This window comes from Benincasa hispida, chromosome 4, assembly GCF_027475165.1.
Source record: "Benincasa hispida cultivar pf3 chromosome 4, pf3_genome.v1.1, whole genome shotgun sequence".
NCBI classification, from domain to species: Eukaryota; Viridiplantae; Streptophyta; class Magnoliopsida; order Cucurbitales; family Cucurbitaceae; genus Benincasa; species Benincasa hispida.
Window position 1 is genome coordinate 32699089 of NC_143481.1, and position 23841 is coordinate 32722929.

General features: G+C 37.1%; 1 protein-coding gene and 1 long non-coding RNA gene across 3 annotated transcripts; both read left to right on the forward strand.

The window, feature by feature from the left end:
* The first annotated feature begins 254 nt into the window (after positions 1-254).
* MTM2 (Myotubularin-like phosphatases II superfamily) lies at positions 255-23797 on the forward strand. Of its 2 annotated transcripts, none has more exons than XM_039030235.2 (19): positions 255-642; positions 742-810; positions 2377-2451; positions 4127-4198; positions 4868-4940; positions 5364-5413; positions 17049-17338; positions 17501-17574; positions 17651-17714; positions 17911-17979; positions 19143-19242; positions 19339-19452; positions 19905-20074; positions 20217-20301; positions 20634-20861; positions 21013-21072; positions 21217-21281; positions 21953-22232; positions 22920-23797. In XM_039030235.2, exons 1-19 carry the CDS (start codon positions 529-531, stop codon positions 23439-23441), a joined length of 2574 nt encoding a protein of 857 aa, XP_038886163.1. In that variant the 5' UTR covers positions 255-528; the 3' UTR covers positions 23442-23797. The 2 variants fall into 2 exon arrangements, with proteins under 2 accessions (XP_038886163.1, XP_038886164.1); XM_039030236.2 differs by having other exon boundaries at positions 356-642; positions 4868-4933.
* On the forward strand, positions 9087-10225 carry LOC150036646 (uncharacterized). The gene is made up of 2 exons (XR_016528917.1): positions 9087-9520; positions 9603-10225. It is a non-coding gene; the product is annotated as an uncharacterized LOC150036646 (long non-coding RNA).
* Positions 23798-23841: the final 44 nt, after the last annotated feature.

Below are 23841 nucleotides of genomic sequence, written 5' to 3' on the forward strand. Positions count from 1 at the left end.
GAATTAGTAAAGTAGTACATACAAAGTGTTATTATTAGAATATCAATTTTTAGAATGATAATAGAAATAAAATTTATTTCAATTAAGGAATTCGTATTTTTTAATTAATTAATTAAATATATATGTCTTAACTAGTTAAATTATACTTAATTTGATTGGTAAGAAAAGTTTCGTAGGAATATTATAAGAGAAGGAATTACTTAACAATATTCCAAACCCCACTAATAATATCAAGAAAGGAAAAAATTAGATATATATATTTTTATACATATTAATTACAAAACAAATAAAATTAACTTCGCAAGAGATACGGAAGTCCCTCGAAATAAAGAGCGTGCGATTTAAAAATCTAAATAAATAAATAAATAAACCCAAGAACAATTGAACAAAGACGCAACAGCTTTAGCCTCACGCTTCCACCCAAAATTCACCGATTTGAAGCTTTGTTTTACATTTCTACCCGATTTTCTTGTTCGTTCATCGTATCGTACAATTGGGAATCTTGATTCTTCAGTCGGTTCGCCGCAAATGGCAGCGCCGAAGCCTCGCACCACTCGGTCCAGGTCTCACAGGGATGTTCCGGATTTGGAGAAGATGGACGCTGCTTACAGTTGGGACGCCCTTGAATGGACCAAAATTGAGGTTTCTTCTAGCTTTTTATTTTCTTTATCTTCTTTCTGGGAGTTTACGCTGCACTCCGCTTGTAAACGCACTGTTTTTTTTTTCCCAATTTTATTGCAGCCTGTTCGGCGGTCGGTTTCGCGTGTCAACTTGGATTGCTTGCTTGAAGCCGAACAAGTGATTGCTGAGGTTTGTAGAGACTTAATTTTGGTTTTTGGAATTTGAATTCTATAATGGGTCGAGATTGCGGGGTTCAATTTCTGTTGAAATTTGAATTAAGGGAAGTTTTACGTATTGTAGTGTACTGAATTCATCTTTTATTTTTGAAATGTGTACTTTAGTTGTGCGTATTGTCAATGCGTAGACGAGTGAAGCGATATAGGGAAGTGACGAATTGGATTGTAAGGACTGGAATTTTTCGTGCTCGATTTATTAGATACTCGCTTAACATGATTTTATCATTGAGAAGTTTTAGACACACCAATAGAATTAGCATCATCGGTTGCGATCAGTTTGACTTCTGGGGTTGCTGTATAGTTCTTGAACAAAATACATTTAGCCTTGCTCCTAAAAAACTGGCCGGAAGCAAGAATGGTGGTTCATGATTTCATGGAAAAGGGAAAATTGATAAAAGGAATGAATGGGTACTTGGAAGAAAAAAAAAATCTTGACCAGGGAATTGATTATTTGAGATCATGGTTTGAAGGAATACTTCCTGAGGTCCCTCATTTAAATTAATACTGTTTGGAAGCGTTTATGAAATGGTTAAGATATGTCTAGCTTAACTTTTTCAGTGTTTAATTTTCAAAATGTATTTTAAACAATATTTATCAAAAGAGTTTAAATAATAATGGGACTTTTAAATAACATTTTTTTCTCTAGTCAATCCAAACAGACCCTAATTAACTCACAACTAAATTTGAGTTTGTTAAGGGTTTGTTAAAGTTATTGAAAACTTCATTTTGAATAGTTCCAGAAGTGGAGAGTCAATGGTTACTTGTTTAGCATAAAAAGTTCGTATACCTACCTAGCAAACACTATTATTTGAGTTCCAAATATGATTGCATTTGCATTCCATGTTCTTTATTTGGTACCTTCCTTAGATATTATTGATAAATTAGAAGTTCTGTGGAATTGATGACCAATGAAGCAATATTGCACGAGCCAATTTCAATAGGAAGCAAAGGCTTCCATTAAAAAGGAATAAATTATGCAAAAGTGGGTAGATAAGCTTCCCATCTACACAAGGTCAAGGGAGCAAAACAAAAGTTATCCCAACCAGCATGTTGAAATGAAAATCAAACAACCTTCGTATGTTTTAAAGGGCTGCCCGAGAGAAATCCGAACCAGCATGTTCAAGAAGCACAATTGAAAAACTCAAGATCTCTCAACCAATACGAGGGATCATCTCCACCACACATGACTACTTTGGGTTACACATAAAATTTACATGGGTACTTGAGAATGCTTGTATCGGATTAGTTCTGTAACATAGTGGATGACTAAAGGTTTAAAAATATTGTTTTTATTCAAATCACCACCTACTCTGCTTGCTTTGACTGTGAAGGGAACACCTTAACAAATTTGGTAAGTATTGGAGAAATATCACTATTAATTCACCATCAAAAGTTTAAGCTGATGGGTCACGGTAAGTTTGATTAGATCAATACTAAAACGACCACATTTATAGGAGGCATCTTTGATATTGTTTTCTCTATATTTGTGGGCTATTGATTATTTAAGTTTTACCTCCAGGGCTATGGTGTTGTTCTAGTGAATACTGATGAGGCGGGTACCTTGTTTGTAACCAATTATCGTCTTCTATTTCTAGTAAGTATTTCAATTAATCAATACCTTATCTTAATTATTAGCTAATAGGCCACTGTAAGTATTAAATTGTTAGCTCTTGTTCAAATAATTTTATTACTTGTTATTCTCAAGGATGTGGTTTTATTTTGTCTCATGAGTTTAGTATTATCGTTTAGTGGTAACGTAAAGCATTGGGTTGCTGGGCTAAATAACAGGCAATTGATGATTACTGTAATGCATCATATGGTGGAAACATCTCTAACTTCAATGCCCTGTTTGTCCTCAGAAAAAATTCATCAAAATCTGACCGTACACTATTTTTCTTTCTTCCTTTTTTTTTTTTTTTTGGGTATGTTCTTCGTTTTGCTTCTATGTCCTGTTTCTGTTTAGTTGCCTATTGTGCAGAGCTTACATCTTTTTAAATGAATTTGTTTATTTATTTTAAATAATAATGGAAACAAAAGATTTTCATTGAAGAAATGAAAAGAGATTAATGCTCAAAATACAAGGAAATAATAAGTAAAGGAGAAAATACATGGGAAGAATGCCTTGGAAAAACAAAAGATGCATAGGAAAATATAAGAGCAACAAGAACAATGCAAAATAGCAAAGACACACCAGGACTTCAAAAATTATCTGACTTTAACACCGCTTCAAGATTTCATGACACAAAAGTACCTTCCAATCGAAAAGACTTCCAACAGAGGGAAAAACTTGCAATTCAAAGGTCAATCTAAAGCTTTTGCCAACTATTCCATTCAGGACATTTGTTTGATCTGGAATGTCTTCATTAATTCAGCTTAATTTATGTCTCTATGTCTTTGTATTACTCGATTGTATCCTTGTTAATTTTGTTGTTCTTGGTATCTTGTATTTTAGAGCACTAGACTCATTTCATCATATCAATGAAAAATATTATTTCTGTTTAAAAAAAAAAAACTGCGAATGAAGCCAAATCAAACTGACTTGCTTGGTGCTTAATCAAAAACACCTCTAAAAATAAAACCATCGATGCCATATCAATTATTAGGATGAGAATGATCGCTTGCTCCTGTGCTTTAAAGGATAAAAGAATAATCGAAAGGTGGTTAGATGCATAAAAAATTCAAAAGGCCAGCCTTCAATAATCCACTAAAAAGTCGTGGCTGTTTCTTGTTTAAAATCTGTTCCAATAATAAGCATGTACCATCATCCTATTCAATTTGGTGTACTTTGTGCTTATAATTGGAAGGTAGAGGAGAAATGGGGGTAATGTAAACAGATAAACATAGGCTGATTGGAGGGCCCTTTTTCTGACCTCTTTTGGCCTCGGTTCATGTGATGCCTCATATCCCCACCTTTTGCAAGTGGTTGTTTTTCCTACTACAGAGTTTGTTGCCCATAAAAAACAGAAATCCTGAAAGCATGTTTTTGTGATTGCAACCACACACAAGTTCCTGATAATTGCTCTACTAGGTTTACACTTATTGCATAGACTTCTAACAGTTTTGTTCATTTCCTCCTGACTAAGAGATGTCATTACTTTTCCGCAAAATTTCATGTATACTTTGCCTTTAAGATTTTGTGGTGGCATTTCTTCATCCTTCTTTCATTTATTTTGAAGTTGCATGACTTAGCAAAGGTGTCTTTATTACTACAAGATCTCTTGTGCTCGATCATTTGAATGAGTAATAAGTTTTCTTTGCTGTTATTCTAGAGTGAAGGAACCAGGGATGTTATTGCCCTTGGCACTATACCACTGGCGACAATTGATAAATTCAACAAAATAGTAAGTTCTTAATTCATAAATCTAAAATAAAGTCATGTTCTGAAGTGTGTTGTCCTTATTTGGCACTATAGCATTTTATTTGCTAGTGTCTCCTGTGGAGTAAGGGACAATCATTCGCAACCGCTGTAGTTTATCACGATTCTCTTCGACCGGGCTAGTGAGTGGGAAAATGTTTTGAGTCAAGTCCTGTGCTGATTATGGTGGATTCCATTTACTTATGTTCATTAATTATCTACTTCTAGGCTATACCGAACTTTAGTATGACAACCGTTTTTCTGAAAAATAACCCCCAAAAGAAAATACTAACTCTTCTTATTAGTTTAAGCTGTATTTTGTTTTTGGTTGTCAATCAGCTATTCGATAAGCTTAACACCTCAAATATGCATCGTTGCTTTTTTTAATTGCACTTCCTGAAGTAGTTGAAAATCTCAACATAGTCTATTGTTTGCAACGTATTATCTAGTAGTTATTGCTTTCCAAAAGTTTTACGACCTGCAACTCAGTAGGCCAGTTTTCTTTTCCATGAGTTTTACACATGTTTAATGTTCATTGCTTATAATTTCTTGATTTCATTGCACTCAAACTGCAATCTATTGTTGCATTTTCTTCTTTCCACTTTTGAAGATTTGTACTGGGGTAAGATTATGCTTGTGGTTTTACTGGGTTTAGGTTGTGAAGACAAATGCTGCCTCTCGCCAATCTGAAAAGTCTTCACCATCTAGGCGACTTCTTCAGGTCATTGGTACGCTTTGTTATATAATCGCCATTGTGGATGCATATTATTTATGTGAATGATTTATAGTATCAGGAAAGTAACAAATTTTGAGTTTTAAAAAAAATGGAGGAAACACTTTTGTTCTCATAAAAATCAATTTGATGGGTGTTAGGGCGCTGTCTATATCTGTACATGCATTTTGGGTGACATGGTTTCAGGGATATGCTGCTTCATTGCATATTTTGTTGCTTAGCCAATCACTTGATTTATTCCTAATTTATCAGGTCATTTCTGGATGAATAGTTATAATAGATGAAATGGTGGCTTCATTTGCTTGTGTTCTAGTTCTAGTTCTTTTTCTTTTCTTCATTTGTTTTATATATTCTATGTATGTAGCATACTAGCTGAATGCAATAATTAAAAGTTTTCTTCCTTTTTTGTGTATTGCAGGAAAAGACATGAGAATTATTGTCTTTGGTTTCCGTCCAAGAACAAAACAGGTGTGTACTTCCAGTCCTTTCTTGTGAAATTGTAGTCTCTTAGGCTTCAGCATTATAAACCATTCATGGTTTAATTTATTTATTTTTTTTAAAAAGAAAACACTTTTCATTGATGAAATGAAAAGAGACTAATTCTCGAATTACAAGAAACTACGAAATATCAAGAACAGTCATCTCAACCTGGTTGACACACCCAGAGCATCCTCATCACACCCTAAAACAAAATATGACAAATACAATAGACAACTATGTCTTAAAGACATAATTACATAGAATGAAAGAAAGCATTCCAATTAAGACAAATATCTTGAATAGAATAATAAGAAAATTTCTTGGAGAGGGAGCAAGAAGAAGAAGCTTTGACTCTTGCAATCTCATAATGATCAAACCATTGAAGCGACTTGTCTTGAAAAATACGCTGATTTTTCTCTAACCAAATTTCTGATTTGCTTTAACTGGATTAATCCACAATCGAAGGGAATAAGCTTTCAAAGAAGGACCAAGGACAATCTGGGCCACATTCTCCTCAAAACATTGCTAAAAGCCCAATGAAGATTAAATGTTGCAAATAACTTCACATTTCCAAAGAGTATTGACAATCAAAGAAAATATGCTGACTGTCTTCAGAATTCTGCATACTCTGGCAAATCGAGGACAAAAGATAATGGTTTGGCAGCTTTCTAAATAGTATTATCTTGCAGACATTAGTGAGTTGGGGAAGTTCCCCATGTTGGCCCTCAAATTACATCATGAGCAGTTCATTTAATTACTACATATATATTAAATATAGGGAAGAAACACTATATTTTGAGTGGGGCAAGGCTATAAAGCTTCTGCACATCGAGAGTTCTGATCTCTCCAAAAGAAAAGCTGCAACTCCTTGCTCCTGACCAACTTCCTATGAGTTTGATTTCTACCCTTCATCACAGATTTTAGGCTTGCTACAAACCACGTCATGTAGTTATAAATAAAATCGATATGAGAAACTTCTATACTCTACTCATGCTTTTCTCATTCTGCTTGTGGGTCCTTCTCAGTCTCTGGCGAGAGTATGTAGAGCAAATTGGTGGTTTGCCAGTGTTTTGACTTCAAGATGCTGCGAGGAACAGAGATTAAAGCCTACTTAAGGATCAGGAGATTATGAAATAGGTTTTCAATGTCCTCAACAAATAAGTAAAAAATTTGGAAATTTTTAGATGTTTGATGGGTTAGGGTAAATTTAATTATATTAACACTTTAGCATTACCCTTCGCTTGTGGGCTTGAAAATTTTTTGAAGACCTAACAGGTGGAAATCAATATTAACCTCCTCAAAATGGTGTCCGGTTGGGTTCACCATTCTTGGATTGAATTCCAATTTATGTTTTGGGCCGAGTACCTGTTTGGACTTCATGGGCTATGATACCATGTTAAATTATCGATTGATCCAAAAGCATAAGCTGATGGGTTAGGGTAAATTTAATTATATCAACACTTTAACAATTTACAAAGAGGGGTCATAAATTCAATATTGTTCCACTCATTATAACAATATGTGAGATGCTTAACAAGTGAGATTGTTGATACCCTAAAGGGGTATTTTGGACAAAAATTGGAGTTGTGAAGTCTAAAGAGTTATGAAATCGTGAGACTCATTGTGTAAGGAATCAATATAGCATAAAATTGAGGTTTTTTAGTCGTGGATCCACAAACTCCTTGGACCAGACAAGGATTGGAGTTCACAATTTCATCTTCCCAACCCCAACTTTTTGGGCCAAACACCCTCTGAAAGATGTGGTATATTGCAGTGCAAAGAGAGTTCCTTTTGGCTTTGTTAATATAGCTTCTAAAAGCGAAGCAATTGAAAGCTATTCAAACTTTTTTCTGAAATTTGGTTGGTTTTGTTTTGTTTTTTGTTTTTGTTTTTTTTTTTAAAAAAAGAATTTATTTTTGTTGTTCTTGAGATTTCTTTAGTGGGCTTTTTTGGAACTCATAACCACCTTCAAATTTGCTTACTTTTCCTTGTAGTTATAATTATAATACATTTCTTCAAGCCAATTGCATTTAGAGCTGCTTTTCACTTGGTCATAAATTACTATTTAAGAAGCATGAATATGGAGACAGATATGACATTAACCCGTCCATATGCCAATTTCTAAAAAACCAGTACACTAACATGTTGGGATATGCTTTATTATTATTATTATTTTAGGATATAATGTAAATTGAACATAAAATACCAAATGTACCATAACAAAAATGCATAATATGTCAAGTTAATTAACAATTGTAGGAAATGAATCATTTAGATTTTTTACTTCAGTTTTTCTGTTTCTGTTTTTTAATCTTTGGTTCAAAAGGGGCTCTCTCTCTCTCTCTCTCTCTCTCTCTCTCTCATTTTAATGTTTGTTTACATTTAATTGATTTAGAGCTTTAAAGTTGGGCCCAACATAAAAGGTTTGGACCATTCTCTCTTCAAAAAAACTTCCATTCATATCCAGGAAGTGTCCCAGCTGTGTTCCCACGTCTGAAATTTTAAAATTAAAAAAATAAAAAATAGAACACGAAAGTTTGCTCATCGGACACATGTCTAGAGCATGTTCGGTCGTATCCATGTTTGGCACAAACACTCTTTAAAATGGAGTGTCCGTGCTTCATAGATTACGATAATTGTATAGAAATTATTTGTAAATATTAAATATACATATAGGTTAAAATATTATTTTGGTCCCTATATTTTGAAGTTTATTCAATTTTAGTCATTGTACTTTAAATTATTAAATTTTAGTCCTTGTACTTTTAATATATTTTAAATTTAGTTCTCACTACTAATTTATTGTTGATTTTTAAAAAACTTTTTTATTATCTATTAGTATTTTTACTATAATTTTTAATACATATTTACCTATTGTATTTTCTTGTATGAAAATTATTATTATTATTATTTATTCATTTTCGATAAAAATTAATTTTGATGGACTAAATCTAAGATTATTGAAAGTACATGGACTAAAATTGAATAAATTTCAAAGTGTAGGGTCCAAAATGGTATTTTAGCTTACAATACATTTGTATATTTTTGTCTCATCTGTCATGGGAAGAAAGGGTGGTGTGTAACCAAAGGAAATTTTAAGAAACAAGTATATCATTCATTTCAAATGGGGGATCCAGTCCCTATTTATAGGCATGGACTACAACCTTAGCTGTTAACTAACTACTTTAACCGGTTTACAAATTACAACCTAAGCTGTTTAACTAACTACTTTAACCGGTTTACAAATTACAACCTAAGCTGTTTAACTAACTACTTTAACCAGTTGTGAAGGTAACTGGTTTACAGATTATTTAAAAAACATAAACTAAGGTAAAAAGCTTAAAGACCAAACTAAATATAAGATACATCATGTTCCATCCCCTAAAGAATAAATTTCACCCTCGAAATTATATAGATAGCTGAAAACTATCAGGAGCGTTGTAGGGGTGGAGTTCTACTACATTAAAAATAGGATTGATGTGAAGATCTGAAGGAAGGTCCAAGAGATATGCATTGGCTCCATATGCTCAAAGGATTTTGAAGGGTCCGAGCTTCTTGTTCTTCAGTTTATTGTATGTTCCTGTTGGAAATCTGCTTTGGCGGAGGTGGATCATGACTAAGTCACCTTCATTGAATTGTTGTAATCTTCTGTGTTGATCAGCAGCCTTTTTGTAAGATGAATTGGCTCGTTCGATGTTAGCTTGGACATCCTGGTGCATGCAAATAATCCTTTCTGCCATCCCCTCAGCATCATTATTAGCTTCAAAAGAAGAAGAAGGAAGTTGAGCAAGATTATAAACAATTTCAAAGGGACACTTCCCTGTTGATCTGTTCTTCATGAAGTTAAATGTGAATTCAGCTTGGGCAAGTACTAGATCCCATTGTTTTGGGTGCTTCCCGCTCAAACACCTTATCAAATTTCCCAAAGATCAGGTTGTAACTTCCGTTTGGCCATCCGGACTTGTGCTATATTCGAGTGAGGTATGGAACTTCCTCCATAAGGTTTTCCAGAAGTGGCTGAGAAATTTGACATCTCTGTCAGATACTATTGTTTTTGGAATGCCATGGAGACGGACTACTTCCCTGAAAAAAAAGGTTAGCAATATATACATCATCATGTGATTTTTTACAAGGAAATGGACCATCTTACTAAACCTGTCCACAACAACCATGACAGAATCATGTCCTCTCTGGGTTTTAGGAAGACCAAGGACGAAATCCATTGAAAGGTCCTTCCATATAGAAGTTGGGGTGGGGAGTGGAGTATATAACCCTGCATTGGTGGAGGTTCCTTTGGCAATTTGGCAGTTTGGCAGATAAAGCATCTTTTGAAAAAATTATGAACATCTTTTCTGAGTTGGGGCCAATAAAATTGAGAGGAAAGCAGATCAAAGGTTTTGGTAATTCCAAAGTGACCTGCTAGACCGCCACAGTGTAGGTCTTTAATGAGTTCTTCCCTTGGTGACGTGTGAGGAATACATAAGCCGTTATAAAAAATATGGAAGTCACCAGTGTTAATGTTGTTAGAGCAATTATACCAGATTGTACCAAAATCACTGTCGGATGGGTAGAGGTCTGGAAGGTGATGAAAGCAGTGACCTGTCCAGCCAAAACTGTTAATAATTCTCCTTTTCTACTGAGGGCATCAGCGACTTTGTTGTCTTTACCTGCTTGATGTTTGATCACAAAATCAAGTTGTTGTAAAAATGCTAGCCATTGAGCATGCATCCTGTTAACTTGTTTTTGAGAATGTAAGTACTTCAAAGAGAAATGGTCAGTAAGGAGGATAAATTCTTTATACAGTAGGTAGTGTTCCCACTGTTTAAGTGCTCTAACTAATGCATGAAATTCCTGCACATAAGTACTTCAATTTTGTTTGGCTAAAAAACTCAATTGGATGATTGTTTTGAGATAATACTGCTCCAATACCCACTCCACAAACATCAACTGCCACTTGGAAAGGTAAAGTAAAATCGGGTAATTTAACGGGACATTGCATAGTTTATTCTTGATACTAAGAATGATAACCGGTTAAAGTAGTTAGTTAAAAAGCATAAACCAAGGTAAAAAACTTAAAGACCAAACTAAATATAAGATACATCAAGGGGGTTGATAATATTTTTGTTCTACCCTTATCACTGAATTGATGAATAGACATTATTGAAAAAGTTAGGGAAGGAAAAAAAACACCAGAGTTACGTGGAAAACCTTAGACCAGGGAGAAAAAACCACGATAAGAGTTTTTTTATTTTTAATTCAGCAAAGTACACATTACAGGGACAAGTATAAATAACCAAACAGTAAGAAACCCTAGACTTATAAAAGATCAAAATGCCCTCAGGGCTAAAATATAATTTCAACACTCCCCTTCAAGTTGGGGCATATATGTCAATGAGACCCAACTTGCTAATACAGGTGTCAAAAGTCTGTCTAGGTAACCCTTTGGTGAGGACATCCGCAACTTGTTGGCTGGACGGAACATAAGGAATGCAAATGCTCCTGTTATCCAGTTTTTCTTTGATGAAGTGTCGGTCAATCTCAACGTGTTTGGTTCTGTCATGTTGAACCGGATGTTTGCAATATTAAGGGCAGCCTTGTTATCGCAGTAAAGTCTCATCGAGTCATGACTTTCTTGATGTAGATATACCATAACCTTCTTCAACCAAATCTCTTCACATATACCCAAGCTCATAGCCCTGTATTCGGCTTTGGCACTGCTTCTAGCCACGACACCTTGCTTCTTACTTCTCCAGGTAACTAAGTTTCCCCACACAATAGTACAGTATCCTAAGGTGGACTTCCTATCTGTAACAGAACCAGCCCAGTCTGAATCTATGTAGGCCTTGATACACCTTTTATCATGCTTTCCGAAGACCAAGCCCTTTCCAGGAGAAGACTTCAGATACCTCAGGATCCGCGTAACTGCCTCCATGTGTCTTTCATACGGAGCCTGCATAAACTGACTGACAAAGCTAACTGCATATGATATATCAGGTCTGGTATGCGAAAGATATATCAGTCTCCCCACAAGTTGTTGATATCTCTCTTTGTTCACAGGAACATCATCTACTGACTCTATCAGATTGAAGTTGGCTTCTACAAGTGTATCTGCAGGTTTACACCCTGTCATTCCAGTCTCTCTCAACAAATCGAGAGTGTATTTTCTCTAAGATATTGAGATCCCTTCCGTTGATCTTGCTACCTTCATTCCTAGGAAATGTCTCAAGACATCGAGATCTTTGATCTCAAACTCATCTGCCATTCGTCGTTTCAACCTGTTAATCTCTGTTGAATCATCCCCTGACAGTATAATATCGTCAACATAGACAATCAAGACGCTATTTTCCCTGGTGCTGACTTCTTAGTGAACAAGGTGTGATCTGAATGCCCTTGAACAAACTCCAGAGATTTAACAAAGGTGGTGAACCAATCGAACCAGGCTCTAGGGGACTGCTTCAGGCCATACAAGGATTTTTTTAATTTGCAAACCTGATTGTCGAACTGTGCTTCAAAACTCGGAGGTGGGTTCATATATACCTCTTCTTCAAGCTCACCATTCAGAAAGGCATTTTTCACATCCAACTGATGGAGGGGCCAGTCTTGATTAACAGCCACGAAGAGAACACGAATAGTGTTAAGTTTTGCCACAGGTGAGAAAGTTTCTGAGTAATCCACTCCATACGTCTAAGTGAATCCTTTTGCAACCAATCTGGCCTTATATCTGTCGAGAATTTCATCTGACTTGTATTTGACAGTAAAAACCCACTTATACCCTACTGTTTTGTGACCTCTTGGAAGACTAACCAGATCCCACGTTTTGTTAGTCTCAAGAGCCCGCATTTCCTCCATAATTGCGACTCGCCATTCAGGAATTTCCAGAACCTTGTGCACATTGCCTGGAATTATCCCAGTATCCAGGCTGGTGGTGAAAGCTCTAAATCTCGTAGACAGGTTACTGTAAGACAAGAAGCTTTTCATAGAGTGTTTGGTGCACGACCTTGTACTTTTTCGCAGAGCTATCGGAAAATCCAAGATAGTATCAATCTCAATCTCACTGATCTTGTCTACCTGTTGATCTGTACCCAACTGTTGGTTCATTTTCAGTCCCCTGAGCACCACTTGGCGCTTCATTACTGCCATCATCCCTGACTTCGCCCGAGTCCCCTGCATCACTTTCAACATACTCATTGTCATTATGACTAGGGGTACCTTGAGCCTCAGTCGGTTCCGATTCTGATTCTTGAACACCTTCTGGTGGAGCAACAGGGGGAACAATTTCGGGAATTATTTCCTTTCGGAGATGCTTCCTATAGTAGGTTATCCAAGGCACTTGTTTTGCAGGCTCATTTGTTTCAGGGATAGGTTCAGGAAACAAGTCTAACGGAACAGAGTAGGTGGAAGTGTTAGCCTGTTCACTCGAAGTCTCCCCTTGAAGAAGACTAACAGGAAAGAAGAGCTTGTCCTTTAGAAATGTGGCAACCATGGTGACAAAGTACTTACGAGAGGAAGGCTGAAAGCACTTGTAGCCCCGTTGATGGAGCGGATACCTAACAAAGACACATTTTTGGGCCCTAGGAGCAAATTTACTCTGGTGAGGACCGTGATTATGGACGAAAACGGTGCACCTAAAAACCCAAAGAGGAACATCTGGGAAAAGGCGAGTGGACAAGATTGATTCTATGAAGTGCTCTAAGGGGGTTTGGAATTTGAGCACATGGGAAGGCATCCGATTGATGAGATGAGCTGCAGTAAGTACAACATCCCCCATAGATACGAGGGTAAGGATGCAGGTATCATGAGGGATCGGGCTACTTCAATAAGGTGGCGATTTTTCCGTTTGGCCGCCCCATTCTGCTGAGGCGTATAGGCACAGGAATTTTGGTGGACGATACCTTTAGAGTCTAAAAACTCACGAAGGGACTGATTAACAAATTCACGCCCATTGTCACTTCGAAGAATGACGATTTTGATATTGAATTGGGTTTCGACAGTGGTGTAAATCTGTTGAAAGATTGTCGTCACTTCAGACTTGTCTGTAAGAAGGAACACCCATGTAAGACGGGTGTGATCATCTATGAAGGTAATAAACCACCGTTTACCTGACACCATTGTGACATTCAACGGACCCTAAACGTCACTATGTTTCAGGTGGAAGGGTCGGGAAGGATTGTAGGGTTGTGAGGTAAAAGACGCCCTAGGCTGTTTAGCACGAATACAAACATTACACAACAAAGATGACACATTCACATTTCAAAATAAATGGGGAAATAGATATTTCATATAATGAAAGTTTGGATGTCTAAGACGAAAATGCCATAATAAGAAATCAGTTTCAGAAACAGTAAGAGAAGACGGTAAACAAGTGCTAGATAAACTCCTAGAAGAAGCATCATCGGAAAGGAAATAGAGCCCCCTATTGTGTTGGGCAGTGCCAATCATTTTCCCCGAGCTGAGGTCTTGAAACGAAACATTATCTGGTGAGAACACGACTTTGCAGTTCAAATCTCTGGTTAACTTACTGATTGATAGCAAATTATACAATATTTTTGGCACATGTAAGACATTCTGTAAAATCAATCCTTGAATTGGAGATAAGTGACCCTTTCCAGCAACGGGGGCAAATGACCCATCTGCCATTCTTATTCTCTTATTTCCAGCACTTGGATGATAGGAGAGGAATTGATCAGATGATCCAGTTAGATGGTCCGTTGCTCCGGAATCAAGGATCCAGGATTCATCTCCCTCGACAAAGAAACTAAAGGAATGGGGAGTACCTGATTGGGCAATATTGCAGGTTTCGACTGTACCTGGATCCACTTGGCTCGTCCCTGGAGGAGCACCATCAACTGTTTCACCAACGAAGGCTCGACTGGACTTAGATTTATCGTTCGGAGGACACCGCTTGCCATTTAGAGGTCGGCCATGTAATTTCCAGCACTGATCTTTCGTATGCCATGGTTTCTTACAATGTTCACAAATTGGAGGGGTCTTTCCACTCTATTTGTCATTCTTTGACTCCGATGACTTGACTCCAAACACAGCAGAGTCTAGGGCATTAGGCGTTGTACCATTCATAGCGCTAGTTCGATCTTCTTCCAATCTGACCTCTCAGCAAACTTCCATCAGGGATGGCATTGGTCTTTGTCCCAAAATTCGACTCCGAACACCATCAAATTTCGAGTTTAAGCTAGTTAGAAAATCATATACGCGGTCAGCCTCCTCAATCTTCGAATACTGAACCCCGTCAACTGGCAATTCCAAACTATTTCTCGACACAGATCCATTTCTTGCCACAACAGTGATAATTTATTAAAATAGGATGTTATGTCGAGAGTCCCCTGCTTGTACTCATGCACCTGTTTTCTCAATGTATAAAGGCGTGAAGCATTCTGCCTCTTCGAATAAAGTTTCTGGACAGCTTCCAGATATCCCGAGCCGAAGCTAAGTAAAGAAGAGGCTTCTCAATCTGAAGTTCCATACTGTTTATTAAAATTGAGCGGAGGAGGGAATCCTCCCCCTTCCATATACGTTCCTGAGGATCCCCAGGATTTGGTCTGGGTATCTCCCCTGTTAGATACCCGAACTTGTGTCGTCCCTCGAGAACCATCCTCACAGATTGTGATCAAGAAAAGCAGTTCTGGCCATTAAGTTTTTCGCCAATAGAAATTCCTGCAGAATTGCCTATAGAACCAGACATAATGTTTGCAAAAGGTAAAGTAAGGTAAGAAGTTACCGGAGTTTCTGAACATAACGGAACCCTCGGGTATGTATTTGGTAGAAAATCAGTTGATGGATTGGCCGTAGATCTAACGGCTTCCCCAAGTGCAAAAATCTGTTGCTGCAGATTTGCCAGTTGTTTTTTAACGCTAACGGTCCCACTAAAAATCGTTGTAGGTTGTTTCATAGACCCCTGATGTATCGTTTCTGCCAGTGTGGGAAGACCGACTTGAGGAGCCGGCTGACCAAAGGGTAAATAGTGGGAGAAAAAAACTTGCTGTAAAGGGTTGGGCTAGACCGGGTTTGACTGGACTGGCTGGTTCGAGTGGTTTGGTGGGTTCTGGTAGACGGAGAGGTCGGGCACGTTCGGAAGGCTGGGTAAAGAAGATGGAAGGTAGGCGATTTAGTTTGGATTCACCAGGGAATGGAAGGTCGAAGCGCTGGGCAAAGACGAAGGGTAAAAAACCGAGGGATGAGAGGACGACTAACCTGGAAAAGCTCCACCGACTGTGTTTGAGCTGCGGTCGGTAACGATCGGTGGCTGGAACAACGGAATCGTCGACGGCAAGCACTCGTGTCTGGGCTAGACCAGCGGAGGATGTTCGAGTCTCGATGGCAATGTGGTTGAAGTCGTCGACGGCAGCGCCGGAGGTCCTCCGATGACAGTAACAACTGGATCGACGAGGAGCTGCAGTCCCGTGTGTTGGATTTGAATCGGTCCAAGTAATGACTGTAGATATTGGTCAACGGTAGCCCTAATTTCAGCACCGTTGGAATTTTCCCTTGGAGTTCCATCCCTTGCTAGAGTCGATGACTGAATCTCTTCTATTCCAACGACATCCTCATCACCATGATCTGATACCATTTTGAAAAAGTTAGGGAAGGAAAAAAAAACACCAGAGTTACGTGGAAAACCCTAGACCAGGGAGAAAAAACCACGATAAGAGTTTTTTATTTTTAATTCAGATACACGGTACACATTACAGGGTCGGGTATAAATAACCAAACAGTAAGAAACCCTATACTTTTAAAAGACCAAAATGCCCTCAGGGCTAAAATATAATTTCAACAGACATGTTTCTGCTTTAAAAGAAGGAAACCAATCTTTTTACTTATTAATTTGGGTACATGGACCTTTTAAGAATGTATCTACCATTTAATCTTAATCTGATATGTTCAGTTAAGCTTACTTGACAATCTATTTGACATTGGCTTGTAAAAAGTTTATATGGGTTTCAACTTATTTGTAGTGACACTCATTGTGTCTGGCCCCGCTAGAAAGTCAGGAGCAAGACCACGTGGAACAAATCTACTTTTACCATGAGGTAGGATATTTTCCTAGCTAGTATTCGGAAACACAAAACAGTTATTTTGGGATTGGAGGGGATAGATGGGGAGAGTAGCTTCACAGCTCCTTGGGCTGCCAACTCCAAAGACTTTACCAGTGTCCTGCCCGTTTCTCTTTTCAATAACTGAAGAGTCATTTGGTGATTTCTTTGGATAAGAATTGAAACTGTCGTTATCAAAAGAGAGAGTATAATGAGATCTGTGTCATGCCACAATTACAAAAAGGTCAAAGAAAGACTCCCAACTGGTAAAGATCTGTCATGCAATAGTTACAAAAACCTTTAGAAGCGGATTTTGTGATTTCTTCCCTTTGCTTATGTCTTTATTGGAACTCGTAGTCTAAAAATTTTCATGTTGTCTTTACGAATGTCACAGAAATTTAAAAATCAATGGCGTTAAAAGCTTCCTGAAACAATCAAAATTATGATCATACCGTAGTAATTATTTGCATATATATAATTGCTTTTCATGTTTTTATCCAACATGGTAGAAAAGTTCCAATATATTGCATATTGTCTTTTACATTACCTGAGATCTGTATGGGTATTGCAATTTACAGAGGCGTAAAGTATATGATGCATTATTGAGATGTATGAAACCTGCAAGAATATGGGATCTATATGCATTCAAGTCCGGGCCATCCAAGTACAGTAATACAGACCCAAAAGTTCGTTTGCTAAATGAGTATTTTCGGCTTCTTGGAAAGGGTTCCCTACATGCATCAATGAGTATGATTGAAGATGGATCATTTACATTGTCCAATGAATTGTGGAGAATAACCAAAATCAATTCCAATTATACTTTGTGTCAGAGTTATCCATTTGCATTGGTTGTTCCTAAACATTTTAGGTATTACTTTTTTATCCAAGATCCAGCATTCACTTTTTGTTTCTTTGAGATATTTAGAGACAAGTTTATTCTTTCTTTTAGAAACTAAGGCGATGCCTCAATTTCTATATAGATTATTGTTTTTAGTCATTGAAGGAACTAATTATGTGGTTCTACTGCTAGTGATGAAGAGATGTTGCAGGCTTCTACCTTTCGTGCTAGATGTCGTTTGCCTGTTGTTTCGTGGTGCAATCCTGGTACAACATGAAGCTAAGATTCTTAAACGCTATTCTTGGCTAGACTTAAATATCTAACGTTGATGAAAACTCTTAGGCACTGGAGCTGTTCTTGCACGTTCATCTCAACCTTTAGTTGGTCTTATGATGAATATGAGAAGGTAATATCATATGGTCTGGCGTAATCCTTTGGGAATGTGAGGTGAGAAGAAGCTTAAAATCTTTAATGGGGGTGGAGAAGAGGTGTGAGGTTTAGTTTTTGGCGTATGCGCTGTCTCTAATGTTGGTGCATATGTTTAGGTATGGAGTGATAGGACCTTAGGCCATTAAGTTGATGCAATTTTATGCATGTTGCAGTAATACCGATGAAAAGCTTGTTGCTGCACTTTGCTCGAATCTTGCTAGTGTTCATGGGTCATCACGTAGGTGAGTGTATTAATATTCTTTTTCCATGGATGGCAACTATTTTTAATTTTGAAGTTTGCCCTTTCAATTTTTGGTTCGAAAGGTTTCTGCATCATTACTTTTTTCCCCATTTTTCATCTAGACATATAAACTGAAAATCAAGGGCTGCCTAATATGGGAAAATAATTACATGAGAGCAAGAGAAAAGGAGAAAACCTAAACGAGTCTTAATTTTTGTTGCTGGAAACCTGATTTGAGATTAGAATGCACTAAAACTCCAATATTCTCTCACGAACAAAATTTATCTTAGAAAAATTATCCAAAAAATAGTTAGTGACCTTTCTCAGAAAAAGAAATCTCCTTTTTCCCAAAATGTGGCCTTGGAATAACATCTATGTATCCACCACAACCTAGATCTGTTGAAGCAAGGTTGGTTATTAGATTTGCTAGAATTGTCCTACATGAGAGATGGAAGATGCTTGTGCAAGAGTAATTGATTTGAGTTCTCTATCTGCTTTGGGTTAGAATACACATATACATGGAACCTGACTTCTGATGTCAATGTCAGTAGTGATAATTCTTCTCATTCGCAAACAGTCAATCAAATTTCAACCTTCATCCTTTCTCTGACTTTAATTGCATTGTGTGCTTGTTAACCACCTGGACTAGAAAAAAGTGAGAACTAATTAACTCTTTTTGCACTTCGAGTGGAGAAGTTTTCCTCCCCCTAGCTTTCAAGAATGTAACAATTAACATGATTATTTGGAGAGGATCGTTTGAAAGAAACAAAATTATCTCTCTTTTGAAGTTCTTTTGGGATTAGTCAAGACTCGCTGTCAAGTTGGTGCCTCCTTCTGAAGTTTTTTTATTATTTTATTATTTTTTATTTTTTAATTAAGATTTGTAGCAAATGTACGCCAAGCCTTTGATGGCACCTTATCTCCTTTTGGTCTATAAATTATCCCAAAAAAGAAAATATTTGAAATATACAAAAAGCAACGGGTATAGACTATACTCTCCTTGCTTAAGCACCAAAGGAGCGTTGTTGAATTCTCTCTGTTCTTATTTTTCATTCATCAAGTTGAGGGCAGGAGCAGTACGTTTTTCCATTGTTCATCCTAACGCAGATTGACCCCTTTTTTCTTTCTTTTTCTTTTTTTTTTTTTTTGTAAATAACGCTTTAGGAAGCTTTATATAGCTGATGCAAGGCCTAGAAAAAATGCTTTAGCAAATGGAGCCATGGGAGGTGGCTCGGAGTCTTCATCAAATTATTTTCAATCTGAGGTTAGTTTGAGCGTTGGAGGTCTGATTTGTTCTTTCTTTACAATTTTATTATTGGATATTTGACTAACGTTGAATTGTTTTTGTTGTCCTCAATAGATAGTCTTTTTTGGGATTGACAACATACATGCAATGAGAGAAAGTCTTACTCGGCTCAGAGAGTACTTGGATACTCATGGTGAAAAATCATCTGATGGAATGTCATCATTCTTGGTTAGTACTTTTCAGCCTGACATATTTAGGCCCATTTTATTTAGGTCTTATAGAAAATCTCCCTCTTCCTCCCAACCTCGGATACTCATGGTGCAACATCATCCGATGGGATGTCATCATTCTTGGTAAACTGTCATTATTTTCTCTCCTCCATCACTCCCTCTCCCTTGAGATTCATATGTTCCCTCTTTCAACATTCAACTTTTTTTCCTTTGACCAACCTGAAACATCAGGAGCGTGAGCGTGCCTCCATCCGTTCCGCTTCATGATAATTTTAAACAACTTCAGATTCATCTTTTTCCCTCAAATAAACTTGAAATTGTAGATGTAAACATGTCCAAAGGAAAGTGACTGATAATGGAGAAATCTTTATGATTGCATTTGATGTTGTCTCCCTCCCCTACTTTTAATATTGATCTTAAAGAAATTCACTCTCCATATGCATAATGCAGAGACATGGTGGATGGACTTGGGGTGGGGGTAATCTTAGTAGCATGTCCGCGTCGGTATCAACCCTGGGAGATAGTGGCTGGTTAATCCATGTTCAAAGTGTCTTGGCTGGTTCAGCGTGGATTGCTGCACGTGTTGCTTTGGAAAAAGCAACTGTGCTAGTTCATTGCAGGTATGAAGTAATTGATTTTTTTTATCGTTTAATTGTAGCTGTAACAAATTATGCACATATGATGTTATTTTGGCTGGGAACTTCTGCTGTGTGAAATGTTCAAAAGTTGTCTTGCCATCTTCTTGTGTCTTTGTTTGCATAGTGATGGCTGGGACAGAACAACACAACTAGTTTCACTTGCTAGCTTGCTGCTTGATCCATATTATCGGACGTTCGCTGGATTTCAGGTATTTTGTTGGACATAGTAGACCTCTTTGGCACTTTTTTTTTCTTCACTCTGATTTATCTAAAATTGTAGGATACACCTTTTTGTTTATTATTATTTTTCTTTCTTTTTTTTAAATTTTTAATGTAGGATAAATTTTCTCATCTTCCCCATTATTTTACCTTAGTTGGTTTGGTATATTTGGAAAAGATTTCATCCCTCTTTATGTATCATGAATGATTCTTTATTCTATCCCTGGAATTATCAAAGGCTCTGTAGACTCTTCTTCATTTATCCATAACTTTCAGATATGTTTAGTCATTGGTCTGATTTTAATGTGTCTCCTTCACACAGGCACTGATTGAAAAGGATTGGCTAGCGTTTGGTCATCCTTTCTCAGATCGATCTGGCATGCCAACCATATCGGGAAGTGGTAACATGCCATATGAACTATCTAGGCAGTCTTCAACTGGAAGTTTTTCTTCTTCACCTATGCGTCAGCCGTCGGGAGCATTCATATCTCAAGCTTCCAGTCCTCCTCATGCACAAACATCAAACAACTGTTCTCCCATATTTTTACAGGTTTGTTTTTCTTTGAATATAATCTGTGAAATATTATGTGATTATTTTGTGATTTCTTCACGTGATTAACAATGTAGATATAGTGGCATTTTTATTCTTGACGCACAAAACTGTATTACCTGTTAACAGAATGCTACTTAATTATTTGCAGTGGGTTGATTGTGTTTCACAACTTCTGCGCATGTATCCCTTTGCTTTTGAGTTCTCTTCAGTAAGTAAACTTCTAGATGAAACTTGACTTTTAACTTGAAACAGTTTTTATTTCCCTTTTTGTGAGGAAATTATTCTCCACTTTTTACGGGCATAACTTGATTAGCAATTTAACATACTGACCAGTTTGGCGTTTTCTAATCAGGCATTCCTTGTGGATCTGTTGGATTGTATGCTTTCCTGTCGCTTTGGGAACTTCTTATGCAATTGGTATGTTTCTTCAATTAGATCAATCTTTTGTTGTGATGAGTTCAGTATTCATTTTTCTTCAACTATAATTTCCCTGTTTAACTATTGTCTGTAGATAAAGATCATTATTCCATGATTAGAACTTTTAAGACAGTTTATTTCTTGGAATAGTTCCGTGTAACTGGCCCATGTTATATATATCTTACACTACTGATCTTAAGGGGCCGTTTGGGGGCACCAACTAGAAATTGGTGGAGTAGGTTATTATAGCCCACTCCATGCTTTGGCGCACCAAGTATAATAGTGGTGTGAACAATTATTTATAACTTACAATTAAGCATAACGACCTTACTTGAACAGGATCTATTCTATAGGTTGTACAATTGTATCCTTGAATTCTAAGCATAACCTACAATTAACTATAATAAATACTATTTCAAACTCCTTTTTGCTATAGTATTTACCATTTGCTACCGTATTTATTATATTTCAATCATCCTGTCTTCTTTTCTTGCTACAACATTTACTATTTCTTATCCAAATAAAAATAGTTTGCACCCTTAAACACAAACTCTTATAACCCATTGACTATAATAACCAACTCAGTACCCCAAACGCGCCCTAAATTGTTAAACGTTAATAATAGCACTTATTGGAGGGACTTGGTGAATGATTGTTTTCTGATGTCTCAGTGAGAAGGAGCGGCAGCAATGTGCAGTTTCTGAAGTTTGTGGCTGTCTATGGGCATATTTAGCTGATTTACGAGCCTCGGAAGGAAGTTCACATGTGCATTATAACCTCTTCTATGAACCTACCAAACATGAAGGCCCTATCTTACCTCCGGCAGCAGCTCTAGCTCCAACTCTCTGGCCACAATTCCATCTTCGTTGGGCTTGTCCAAAAGAATCCCAAGCTGGGGAACTTGAAGTCAGATGCAGGAAAATGGCTATAAAATTCTCTGAAATGCAGAAGGTACGATTCTTTTCTCATACTTGGATCATGAATAAATGTCCCGAACTCTAGAAACAGTTGCAGAAGAAATTTAATTCATTGTTTGGTTGTATTTTTAAACTTTGTTTTAAAAAACTCCTTTTCAAATTGGTTTGTCTCAAAATTTATCTTCTATCGTTTTAGTTCCAAACGCAGGGACAGTTGTAACACACTAAAGAATACAACAAAAAACAGCTGCAGTTTTTTTTTTTTTTTAATGAACTGTTTTTAAAAATTATCTTGGGAGTTCTCTGCACAAGAACAAATTGTTTTCATTTTTTATATTCTCCTGTTGATGGTATGAAATCACAAAAAGAGGGGGGATAGCCAAAGAATTCCAACTTCCAAGCCAAGGAACTTACAAAACTATTTATTCTGTTGCAATGCACAACTTCCCCTTACTTCATTGAAGTAGTTCTATAGTAATTGGATTGCTGATATTATATGACTTTTACTTTAATCTGATTGTTTTGGAGCAAATGAACAGTAGCCAAAACCGAAAAGAGAGAAGTGGCTTTCTATAACCACTTAAGATTCGGTTTATTCATAGTTGGTGAACCTGTTGTTTCTTGAAAGTTAATTTTATGTATGGGCGTCGTTTATGTACAATGTTTTGTTGTCCTCAGTGTCAACCTGATTGATTCTTGCATACCATAAAATGCCTAATAGGACAAAGAAATGGCCGAGAGAAAAGCCCAGGAGATGACGGCTGCCATGGAATCATTAAAATCAGAGTTGCAAAACGAGAAACAATTAAGTATATCTGCTAGGAATGCTGCAAAAAGTGCAAGCAAAGAATGTGAAGCCATAAAGAGAGCAATTCAGTCTCTAGGTTGCAAGGTTCAAGTCTCTAGTAATGGTTATTGTACTGTTGATATTGAGGGCGACCTGATGAAAAAATCCAACCAGAAAAGTCATCCTGCTTCAAGAAGGGTTTCACATCGTTCACTGCCATCCCCCAGTGAAGAGAATGACCTCTCCCTTTCTATCACAGTTACAGCAGATGATGTTCCAAGTAACCCCCTCGGTCACATCTGTGAAGCTCTTTGCCCATTACGCACTCGGGACGGAGGGTGTCGGTGGCCTGATGCTGGTTGTGCTCATTTGGGTAGCCAATTTATTGGACTGAAGGCAAATTTTGATGCATTCGATCAACTATCCATATATGATGGTTATTTCAAGCCAGAGTGAACTACTTGGTTTTGGTATGAACCGGATTTTCTCGTTGCTCTTGCGAAGGATATACCATTAAGTTATATGCGGTACCAGTCGCATATCATGGACCCCAGTTATTAGGAAAGGGTCTCAGGATGGTGTACATAGAATGTTGAGTTAGCTGGCAAATCAAAACTACCACACTTGTTCAGGGCTACACGGAATAGGTTGGTTTAGTTAGTCAAATTTTCTTGATAGCTTGTTAGAAACTTGATTGAGTTCCTGCATAAATTTGGTCTCTGTACATGTTTTACTCGAGATGTATCATTCTTTTACCGGCAACTACTTTTGTGATTAATAATAGTAATAAACCAATGCTGGTTTTCAATTCATTGACCTCTTGCAAATTCTGTATCATGTATATATAGCAATGACT